The following is an 11,894-nucleotide window of genomic DNA, read 5'->3' as shown; positions in this document are numbered from 1 at the left end:
GGACCACAGGCGCCCGCCACAACGCCCGGCCATTTTTTGGTTGCAGCCATCATTGTTGTCTGGCGGGTCCGGGCTGGGGATTCGAACCCGCCACCCTAGGTGTACGTGGCTGGCGCCTTAGCCGGCTGAGCCATAGGCGCCGAGCCTGATTGCTAATTCTTTTTGTTAACTTTTCTTTCCCTCTTCTATCAAGGCCTTATTAGGAGGAGACGTGATCAAGGTTATGCACGTTACAAAAGCTGCAATGCTCCCTCCAGAAGGCTAGAGGGCACACTTTCAAGCCATCAACAATATAACCACATGGTTGCTGCAAAATGGGGGACACGTGTGCTATGATGGAGTAACATTTCTGAGGTAGGCGATCCTTGAGCTCCAGGGAGTTTTACAAAGTTCAGCAAAGTCAAGTTATTTTAGAGAAACACAAGTGTGTGAATGTGAAAGTTCTCAGCATTTGCTCTTTGTAGTTATCCTCACATAATATGACAGATCACCTTATAAATACAGACGGCTCTCTTTCCTGCTTTTGTAACTACATTCCCTCTATTACATTCTTCCTAAGTGGAACTTCATGTTTTAAATGGTCAAGAACTATATGTTAATCATACATAATTCTGATCAAAATCTAATGCTGGTCAACAAATTTCCTTTCTTCATACAGGTGAAAGAAAGAACTCTTGCAGGATTTTAAAAACTGCGTATAAAGGAGATGCCATATATGGGAAGAAATCCAGTAGTTATTTCTTCCGTGAGCCTATAGCAAAAGTCCCCATCGCCTTTCACAAAGAGAATTACTTCTCTCTGGGTTTCCTGTAGTGCTGAAAGAAGAAGTTACAGCAACGACAGCATCAAGTACAAGACTTTCTCTTTCTTTGCATTTTGTTCCATGCCAGCGGCTCAGAAGCAGGGCTTAGTAAAGCCATCTCAGGCGGCAGGCAATTTCTAGAGGTCTTAGGTGGTAACAAAACTTAGAAGTCAGTCTCAATCTTATCTAAAAAGGTAGGGAAGCACTTCTTGGCCTAAGATCAAATGTAGTATCTGTTCTTATCAGTTTAAAAAAATGTAGGGAACGTCTCTTTTGTTGATCTCTGGTATTAAGCATTTGAGTCTCTTATTTTGCTGAAATAATTCAATTTCATCTTCCCACCAGGGACAACTTCATTAAAATGTATTTTAAAAGTAATAGTATATTGTTGGAGAAAATTTTCAGTACTTGGTCTGTGCTCAAAGTTTAAATAAGTTAAGGAAACAAATGTAACTCTCCGCAGAGAGAACAGCTCACATCACAAAGTCCCAAAGCTGCAGATACTGGTGTGATTGTGGAGAGAAGACAACACCTTTTTTTTTTTTTTGAGACAGAGTCTTAATTTGTCACCCTTAGTAGAGTGCCATGCGTCACGGCTCACAGCAACCTCAAATTCTCTTGTCTCAGCCTCCTGAGTAGCTGGGACTACAGGCGCCCACCACAATGCCCGCCTATTTTTTGGTTGTAGTTGTCATTGTTGTTTACCTGGCCTGGGCCAGGGTTCAAACTTGCCAGCCTCGGTGTATGTAGCTGATGCCGTAACCACTGTGCTATGGGCGCTGACCACAAGGGAACACTTTTACAGTGTTGGTGGGATTGCAAATTAGCACGGCCTCTTTGGAAAGAAGTATGGAGAATCATCAAAGAGCTGAAAGTAGACCTTCCATTTGATTCTGCATTCCCATTACTAGATATCTACCCAGGAGGGAAAAAATCATTTTACCGTAAGGAAATTTGCACTAGAATGTTTATTGTAGCTCAATTCACAATCACCGAGAAATGGGATCAACCCAAGTGCCCATGAACACATGAATGGATTAATCAACTGTAATATATGTAAACCATGGAATACTATGTATTAACCTAGATGGAACTGGAGGACATTCTCCTTAGTAAAGTATTACAAGACTGGAAAAGCAAGTATCCAATGTACTCAATGAACAACTACACATCCACACAACAGAAAAACAAGTGGGGAGAGAAGAATGAGGAGGAGGGAGGAGGCTTGGTGTGCTCTCACCTAACAGGCACAATGTAGGGGTATGCAACACACCCCTGGGTGAAGACCCAGCTACAACTTGGACTTTATCCTAACCAACGCAAACAACGTAACCTCATCATTTGTACCCTCATATTAATCTGAAATTTTAAAAATGTGAATCTATCAAGCTGCAAGGAAATAAGGAATAAAATAACTCCAACAGGCCAAGAATAAAAACTCTCAGGTCATTCTGTGGGATAAAAAGGTAAAGTTCAGATGTCAGATATGGTTATTTAGTTAGCAGAGTACCTTAGTAAACAGAGTATGTTGGAATGTGTCCCAGGAAAGGCATGTGTTGAAAACTTAACCCCTAAGAGAGGTAAGTGCAGGGAAGTGTGGCCTGATGGGAGGTGAACAGGCCACGGGTTCCACTAATCTGGGAATGGATTAATGCCTATGATGAAAGTGCTGTGCGTTTGATTTCTTTCTCTCTCACCTTCTACCAAGCAATGAGGCAGCAAGAAGGCCCTCACTGAGTTCCAACCCCACAACCTTGGCCTTCCCAGCATCTAGAACTATACAAAACAAACCTCTACTCTTCATAAGTTACACAGTCTCAGGGATTCCATTACAGCAGTGCAAGACAGAGCAAGACAGTACCCAGTACTAATTTGAAAAAGGGAAAAGATGCCGTGTCGGAGGCAAGCAAATCTGTAAACATGTGCAGATCATTGGAAAGCAGAAGTCTATAATTTGGATTCTCAGACAAATGTAATATCCCAAGAATTAAAACAGAAAAATCTTTTCTTTCTTTCTAGAGAGAAAAGAAAACTGATACTTCTTAAGTTTCTATATATAAAGGAACAGGATGCTGGCTAGGGGAATAAAAGTATGCTGGCGGGAGGGGAGAGTCTGCGGTGGATCCAGTCCTAGAGAGGGTGGATTAAAAGAATGAAACTACACCGAAAATGTTCCTAAGACGGGTCTTCAAAGGCTGAATATGGCTTTCCTAAGCCTCCTTCCATGATACCCCATTCTCCAGGTAGGAAAAGGCTTGCCATGCTTGATAGTTTAAAAAGCAACCTGAACAAGGTGGGTCCTCTCCTCAAAGTCATTCGCTGTCATCTTCCCCCAGTGGCTCATCTGTTATCCCAAAGCTGCTTATTTGGCTGGCATTAAGATACAAAATTATTTTCAAAATAATTCCCAAATGTGAAAATTAAGGCAAAGCAGTTGGTGAGACAGAGCGCTACAGGGTTAACTACAGAGACTGTAACACCAATGAGGGAGAGAGGACAGGAAAATCACCCATGTGCTTAAAAGGTAAAGACAGAGGGAACACATGGACTCCCAGGAATTGGCCCAGGATAGTGTATTAAGCACGTCTTTCTATGCTGTATTTCTGATGCTGTGACACCTTAAGGCCTAGCTGACTCTGGAGACTGCAACTACCTCCCCCACCCCAACCAGGGTCACCTCGTTCTTTGAGATGGCAAACAACTCACTTTTCAAGTGGAAACCAACCAATCCATAGCCCACAACTCCAACTACCTCTTTCAGCCAGCTCTTCACTCTCTGGGTCACTATCCCCCCCCCCGCCCTAATCACCTGAGGACCAGGACAAATAACCCCCATGTGCCAGAGCGCAGAGAAAAGAAACACTCAAACAGCCAATGGCAAGTCTGTTACTGTCTCTGCCATTCCTTTCCGTGGAAGCGTGGAAACCACAGGGAAGGGGCCCTTGCCCTTCTCTGCACGTTCCCCTGCTGCCCTTCCCCTCCATGGCACAGCGACCCTGCCCCCTGCTGCCCTTCCCCTCCATAGCACAGCGACCCTGCCCCCTGCTGCCCTTCCCCTCCATGGCACAACTACCCTGCCCCCTGCTGCCCTTCCCCTCCATGGCATAGCAACCCTGCCCCCTGCTGCCCTCGCCTCCATGGCACAGAGATCCTGCCTACTGGGATCTGTCTTTTCAACATTGGCCTTGCCATACCTAAGTAATAAAACCTGTAGGTCATAATAGATCTTGGGAAAGAACTCAGAACCCTGACACGACTTGTCCTTGTTTATATTTGGCTGTGAAAGATAAAATACTTCTGTTTAGCTCAAATGAGAGTTTTTAATGGTTAATCTGGACAATATGCACACATTTTAAAAATTAAGGTAAAATGCACATAATATAAACTTAAATGTTTTAAAAAGAATAAGCCATGGTTTTTCAAATATTTCTAAATCTTGTGTGTGTAACCATCAGCACTAATTCCAGAATATGTTATGACACAGTAAGAAGCTTTGTACCCATTTTCTTCTCCACAATGGCCCCAGGCAACCACTCCTTACATTCCCTGTCCCTGCATTTACCTATTCTGGACATTTCATGTAAATGGAATCATACGGTCCTTTTGTGACTTGCTTTGTTCACTTGACACAGTGTTTTCAAGCTTTATCCATGTACAGCAATCAGAACTTCCTTTTTATTGATATATAATATTCCATTGTATGGACGTGCCACCTTTTTACCTATTCATCAGGTGAGGGACATTTAGGTTGCTTTGACTTTTTTGGCTATTCCAAATAACGGTGCTGTGGATGATGATGGAAAAGCTTTTGCACAGACACGTTTTCAATTTTCTTGAGCTATACAAACTTGAGAGTGGGACTGCTGGGTCATATGGTAACCAAATGTTCTTTTAAAAGATTACCGGCTCGGTGCCTATAGCTCAACCGGCTAAGGCGCCAGCCACGTACACCTAAGGTGGCGGGTTCGAATCCCCAGCCCGGACCCGCCAAACAACAATGATGGCTGCAACCAAAAAATGGCCGGGCGTTGTGGCGGGCGCCTGTGGTCCCAGCTACTTGGGAGGCGGAGGCAGTAGACTCGCTTGAGCCCAGGAGTTGGAGGTTGCTGTGAGCATGATGCCATGGCACTCTACCCAGGGGGACAGCTTGAGGCTCTGTCTCAAAAAAAAAAAAAAAAAAAAAAGATTACCGAGAGATACCCAATACCCCTCTGTGTGACAATGAGTTTCCATAAATCTGCCTTTCATGGGAAGCTAGAAATAGACAACAAAAACCTCAGCTCTGAATGACAACTTGTGCTGTGGCTGGCGAGCTGACTGCCTTGCAGTGAGTAATAATGTCCTGAGAGTGCATCCTGGGCTAGTTGCTAGGCAGCCTCTTAAGCAACGTGTCTTTGTTTCTTTGCCTTTAGTAATGTCATAATAATGGCTAACATTTATTGATCTTCCAGTATTAGCCTACTCTTTGTCAATGCTACCTGCTATTATTCTTATCATCTTATTATAGAAAGGAAAAGAAATTAATTAGGTAATAAGGAATAAAAACCATGTGCAAACTAAAAAACAAAATCATAATCATAACGGCCCGGCTGTTCCAGGAAGAGCTCTTACATTCGAGCTAAGTCCCAAATTACCATTTCCAGAAGGAACCAAGGACTGACTGCATTGAAAAAGAACATGCTGGCTCGGCGCCCAGAGCACAGTGGTTACAGCGCCAGCCACACACCCGGGCCAGCTAAACAACAATGACAACTGCAACAAAAAAATAGCTGGGTGTTATGGCGGGCACCTGTAGTCCCGGCTACTTGGGAGGCTGAGGCAAGAGAATCACTTAAGCCCAAGAGTTTGAGGTTGCTGTGAGGCCATAGCACTCTACCCAGGACGCAGAGTGAGACTCTGTCTCAAAAAAGAAAAAAAAAAAAAAAACAACGTGCTACCTCATGTACTCTTACTATAGCTATTTCAGACACAGGTCTTTCAACCATGTCTATGTATTTTTCTTTAACTCAGAACCATCAAAAACAGTAATTTAAAGAGGATTAGGAGGGGAACTGTCAAGAAATAGTATGTTGACAAAAATATCCAGGGAATGGTACCCATTGGCCTGTAAGAGTGAGACAATTTGAAATGAGCAAACAGAGGATTTCAGAAAGTACATCATAACGCACGTGTACATTAAGTCAAATTGTCTTCACTGTGTGTTACTGAAGTAAATCACGCCCATTCAGTTCACAGAGAAACTACCAAAAAATACTATTTCATTTACTTAGAACGCTCCCTCATTTGGAATACTGACAGTGTGGATTCAACCAAGATGGATTTCATTGCTTTGGTAAGCAAGGAAGTCTCCTACCTTTCCAGGATGTATGCAATAATTTTTAGGAATTATCCTTCTGTTTCTTGCGGACGCTCTAATACTCACTAAGAAAAGGTAGCGTTCTTGTGCTGAAGTGTTCCGAGCAGCTAGTTTGAGGATCTGCCCTTCTTTTATTAGTTCATTCGAAGGGTTGACGATGTCTTCCTCTTCTCCCAACATTTCATAAATCTCTAAGAGTTTCTTTAGGTTGTCCTAGGAAATTGAGACAAAACGTGGCGAGATCAAATACCTGAAGGCTTCAAATCAGTGGCTGGGATGATACTCTGACCTTAACTAAAATCTAAATAATTCAGAAGGTTTTAAGAGTAAGCCCAAATTTTGGTATAAAGTGCATCAGTTTTCAGCAAGTTGAAACCTGAGAGAGGAGGGGAGACGATTATTCTAGGTAACACTAAATATTTTATACACATTCTTTATTGTTCACTGATTTCAGTTCACTTTGGTCCAAACCTACAGATAGCATTGGGCTATTGGCCTGTAGTATTGGTAATTATCCAACCGGAAGGTTCCTATCTCCTCTGAAAACCACTTACCATTTTTCTTATTGCACTATTAGAATGGCTTGCTGCTGTAGATATAATTTCAAGGGATTCTAAATGGGAAAAAAAGAAAAGTAAATAAATACGCCTTATCCTTCCTGTGCTCCTATATAGCTCAATAACTTACACACTTGAGACCCAAGGCAAAAAGTAATGGCAGTTAGCAGTTACAAACTGGATACGTTCAAAAGTTCATTTGCAAGCAGATTACTTGGAACTTAAAGAGTATTTCCTTATTAAAAAAAAAGGCATATACAATGATCAGGCTCACAGGTTTATCTAACCCACAACGTACCTTGAAAATTAGCACTTTACAGTGTACACTAGTTTAATCCAAGGTACTCTGCTGGGTACTTTCATGAAAATATCAATGTTTGCACAACCTTAAATGGTAAGTATACTACCTCCATCTGGCAGATGAAAGGAATGGAGAAGTGATGTGATTGGGCTAAGGTCACACAGCTATGAGACTGCAGGGCTAGATTGAAACCCAGGTCTTCTGACTCAAAAGTTCTAAAACAGGTCAGCAGTAGTTAAGCATTTTATTGGTATTATGAGCAAATTAACCACACAACATAACCACCTTTCTTCAGGGAAATGCACTCAGTTCTAACCTGAGAGAACTGGAACTGGACCAAGGCAGCTTCTGATGCCAGTGTTGGAGGGTTTTGCTGCTGGGGCAGGTGCAGTGAGGCAGGGGATGGGAACTCTGTGGCATGGACATGGCGGCAGCTCCAGGAGCTGCTGGTGAAGAGGTGTGGAAGCCGAGGCCTTGTGCTGGACCAGCACCTCTCAGTCTTAAACAGGGCTTGTTTTCTTCCTTTCTTTTTGGTCTTGTGCATACCGGCCTGCTTAATTCTGTTACCACAACAACCTCATCACTTCGGGACTACATTCTCTGTCTTCTGTGCACTGCTGAACAGAATGGACTTTTGTTGTTTTCCCCTCTGCTCTTAGGACGCTAACACCCCTTCTTCTGTGATTTCCTTAGAATTTTAGTGGAAGTAGCAAAGGGAAATCAAAAAGAATACTACGCCACCCACTTTCTCATTTTTGACATAGGCATCTTGGGAGAAGATCAAGTCTTCCAGTGTAGAAGAAATTTAATTTTTATTTACATTTTAGAGAACTGTTGTGGTCTGAACAATTCTGTGCACTCGATACAGAATCCAGGATAGAGGGAGACAAAATGGGATGAGCTGGGGCCACGTTCAAGAGACGAGCTGCAGGAAGATCAGTGGAGTTTGCAAACTCCACGCACACCACTAAGTCTGCCACTGAAGGTCGGTGCTCAGGCCAGCTGGGTGCAAAGTGGGTGGAGGCAGAGTTTCTAGGAAGTGTTGGGCTGGGGGAAGGGGGCAAGTCAGTTCATTCTAAGCTGTAGAAGGGGAAAGGGAGGAGAAAAGTTCTGTGGTCACTGAGTCACTCGGACGGTGGAAAAAACATATCAGACAGCTTGTGTTCAAGCAAAGACTCAGGTTCCAAGACCAAAGATAATGCTTTGTGTTGCTGAACTTTCACTGAGATTCTTACAATAGAAGGCAAGAAATTGTAAGAGAAAGTTGCAACGTTGTAAGCCTGTATAACAGTATTGTTAACTACTTGTTGACTATCAAACTGCTGCTTTAAAAAAAATTTTCTTTGTAGAGATGGGGGTCTCACTATGTTGCCCAGGCTGGTTTGAAAATCCTGGGCTCAAGCAATCTTCCCACTTTGCCCTCCCAGAATACTGGGATTACAGGTGTGAACTACCACACCTAGCCTCAAGCCATTTCTTTCTTTTTTTTATTTTTATTTTTCTGAGACAGAGCCTCAAGCTATCCCCCTGGATAGAGTGCCGTGGTATCACAGCTCACAGCAACCTCCAACTCCCAGGCTCAAGCAAATCTCCTGCCTTAGACTCCCAAGTAGCTGGGACCACAGGCGCCTGCCACATTGCTTGGCTATTTTTTTTTTTTTTTTGGTTGCAGCCGTCATTGTTGTTTTGGCAGGCCCAGGCTGGATTCGAACCTGCCACTTTAGGTGTATGTGGCTGGAACCTTAGCCACTTGAGCCACAGGCGCCGAGCCTCTTTTTTTTTTGAAACAGAGTCTCACTCAGTCACTGTGGCATTGTGCTGCAGCATAACCGTAGCTCACAGCAACCTCAAACTCTTGGGCTTGAGCCACCCTCACGACTTGGCTTCCCAAGTAGCTGGTACTACAGGCTACAGGTACCCACTACAATGCCCAGCTAATTTTTTCTATTTTTTAAGTAGGGTCTCACTCTTGCTCAGGCAGGTCTCAAACTCCTGAGGTCAAGTGCTGCCCTCCTCAGCCTCCCAGAGTGCTAGGATCACAGGTTTGAACCTCCACACCAGCCCCATTTCTATTTCTGAAATTTTCATTTCTTTATACTGACTGATTTTTATAAATGCACCAGAAAACTAAACTATTGACACTCATAAACCTTTAAAAAAAACCTTTCATTATAAGAGAAAAGAAAAGCTATCTAACAGAATTATAATAAAGGTTTCTTAGAGAAAATGTTATCAAACGAAATAAATAGCACCTCTGTCTTAAGGTAGGTGGAGCTAACTTTGTTTAGGTTATTTTTACACAGCAAATGTCACCTTTGCTTTCTTGGCATGCATCAGCCTATCTAATTAAACAGTGGCACTTGTAATTCTGAATGGCTGTACTCTTCCTGTGAGAAGGTAATTGTGTACTGCTATTCCAGATGTCTCTAAGACCATAGTTTTATATTGTAGGGTAGTCATTAAAGTGAAACCAACATGAGAAATGTGATTTGCATTGGTCTAAACTTGTGATTTTGGTTCAAAAGTGACTTCCCTAACTGAGGAGCTGATAATAATTTCCACTGAGCTTATTTTCTGAATGCAATATTTGCCTAAAAGTCGCTGTAAGCCACATCTTGCTTTGGGATCACAGGCTGCTTGCCCACTGACTATCCAACAATGGGGTGAGGGAAAGCATTTACTTTTGGCGTCATTCCAGTCTGGGGAGTCAGGTGGCAGTTTCCTTAGGTAGTCCTTAAGGAGCATCTCATACCGGGGGATCCGCTGGACAGGTTCCAGCATGTGATGCTGCAAGGTCAAGCTCCCACAGATTTTCTGTTTCTGTCATGAGAAAGGTTTTTTAAGAAACAAAACAGGTCAGTCTAAAAGTTCACTGCAATACAAACATTTCATGAAGAGCAGTATTTTCTGTAAAATATAGTTAAATATCACCTACATGAGACACATTCAAAAATGCACACTTGTGAATTCCACCCTAATACCTATGAAATCACAGTCTTTAACGAAGGGCCTGAGAATGTGCACTTAAAAACACCCCATAATGTTAGGCTTTGAGAACCACTAATCTAGTGTAAGAGGAGAAAGGTAATATCAAAACAGTATTTTGAGCAAGAAAATTCCAGATTGTAAAGTATCACAGGATGGAAAGGCAAATTAATATTGTATTCAATACTAATGTGAAGATGATATAATTCATGCCCATAATATTGTATTCAATATTAATATGAAGGCGACATAATTCACGCCCACATAGGAGAAAAACTCATTTCAATTCAAGTTGGGGGGGAGGGGGAACGAGGGAGGGGAAGGAGGGGAGAGGGGGTGCTCCCACCAAATGGGCACAATGTAGGGGTGCATGACACGCTTTCTGGGTGCAGGACAGAACTATAAGAGGGACTCTACCTAACAAATTCAAATATTGTGATTTGGTAGTTTGTACAGTCAGATTAACCTGAAATTAAAAAAAAAGAAGAAGAAAATTCCAGATTGCTGGCAGCCGTTTCAATTAGTCACTATAAGGGCTTGTGAAGTCACATTATCAAAAGATGTACCTGTTTAATGAGGTTTACAAAGCACAACTATATTCAATGATTTTACACTCAGCAGAAACTATGTCATAACAAGGCTGTCGTAAATGTCATTTCCTTTGAACTGAAGAAAGATGTAGGAAAATGACAAGATCTGGGCATCTTATTATCTGGTAGGAAATTTTCATTTTTCATTAGATCAAGGCATTCTATTTCATTAGCAACCAAGCTCTGTAAACAGAGCTCCATTTGTTAGGGCAATATTAAGCCTGTATCCCTTGCTTTCAATAAGCTGTTAACACAGCAGAAGGAAAAATACGCTCTTATTCTTATTAAACAAAGCCAAAATCCCATTATTTACTGAACTCATACCATGATCAAGGCACCACGGAGTTTAAAACTTATATTAAGGCTCTTTAAATAAATACAGAGTTTGCATTTAAAGCAACTGACGGCTTCACAGAGAAGGGGACGTTTCATACAACATCTGCTGACTACGGGCTTTGGGGAGAAGCAGGGAGAGAAACAGCAGCAAGTGCAGGAAGAGAGAACAGGCCCGACAACAATGAAACACATTCGATAACGGGGGCAGCTGAGTGTTCTTGGCAAATAAGATAAGTGTAGGGAATAGGGAGTGAGGAAGAAAAGGTAATATGGGGTAATCATATCAAGAGCCAGGCTGAGTTTAGACTGGCTCCATCTAATGCAGGTTTTGTGCAAGGGAATGATATCATTAGCTCTGAAGCTCTCAGATTAACCTACTACAGGTTAGGTGGCTTGAGGGAGATTTGGGGAAAATAGTTTGAAGTTACTAGTGTGGACTAGGAAGAAACAGTGTGTATAACTGGCAAGGAAGCCGAGGGGATAATGGCTTTCCTGAATAAGTATGTGATAATAATTTTAGAAGTTTAATGATCTCATTTGATTTCCCCAGCAAACTTATTATATATCCAGGAAAACATGACTGACTCCAAAATTTTTCACATGAAGAAACTGTGGCTTGGAGAAATTAGGAGCATTTTGAAAGGTCAAGTGACTGTAAGTAGCAGACTAGAATTCTAAACTAGGTTAGCTGATTCCCAGCGGACCATTCCTAATATGGAAAAGACAGACATTGCAGAGTAGAATTCAGAGTTTGATAAAATAACCGCCACCATCGTCGCCAGACTGCAGCACTAACTATGCAGCAAGCACCAAGCTAAGCCCCTTGGAAACATTATCCCCAGGAGAATGAACACATACAGAGAGTGAAGTAAAGTAATGAACTGAGCTCTGGTGAATCAGAGATAGTGGAGTCATCTAATAAAACCGCGTATCAGAATGATCATCCACTTTTTTTTTTTTTTTTTTT

General features: G+C 42.3%; 1 protein-coding gene across 7 annotated transcripts in view; it reads right to left on the bottom strand.

The window, feature by feature from the left end:
- The window catches only part of FGD4 (FYVE, RhoGEF and PH domain containing 4), a 132,106-nt gene that overhangs the window by 15,640 nt on the left and 104,572 nt on the right, over positions 1 to 11,894 (bottom strand). For all 7 annotated transcript variants that reach the window (XM_023514733.1, XM_012806784.2, XM_023514736.1 and 4 more), the window contains 3 exons: positions 9,698 to 9,836; positions 6,713 to 6,771; positions 6,225 to 6,371 (listed from right to left, as the gene is read on the bottom strand). In XM_023514733.1, coding sequence (XP_023370501.1) covers positions 6,225 to 6,371; positions 6,713 to 6,771; positions 9,698 to 9,836 — 345 coding nt within the window. The remainder of the gene's footprint in view (positions 1 to 6,224; positions 6,372 to 6,712; positions 6,772 to 9,697; positions 9,837 to 11,894) is intronic.

The sequence above is a fragment of the Otolemur garnettii genome, unplaced genomic scaffold (assembly GCF_000181295.1).
Source record: "Otolemur garnettii isolate 467f Iridium unplaced genomic scaffold, OtoGar3 scaffold00057, whole genome shotgun sequence".
Classification (NCBI taxonomy): domain Eukaryota; kingdom Metazoa; phylum Chordata; class Mammalia; order Primates; family Galagidae; genus Otolemur; species Otolemur garnettii.
The sequence above is the reverse complement of the archived record's forward strand: the minus strand, read 5'-3'. Positions and strand labels throughout refer to the sequence as shown.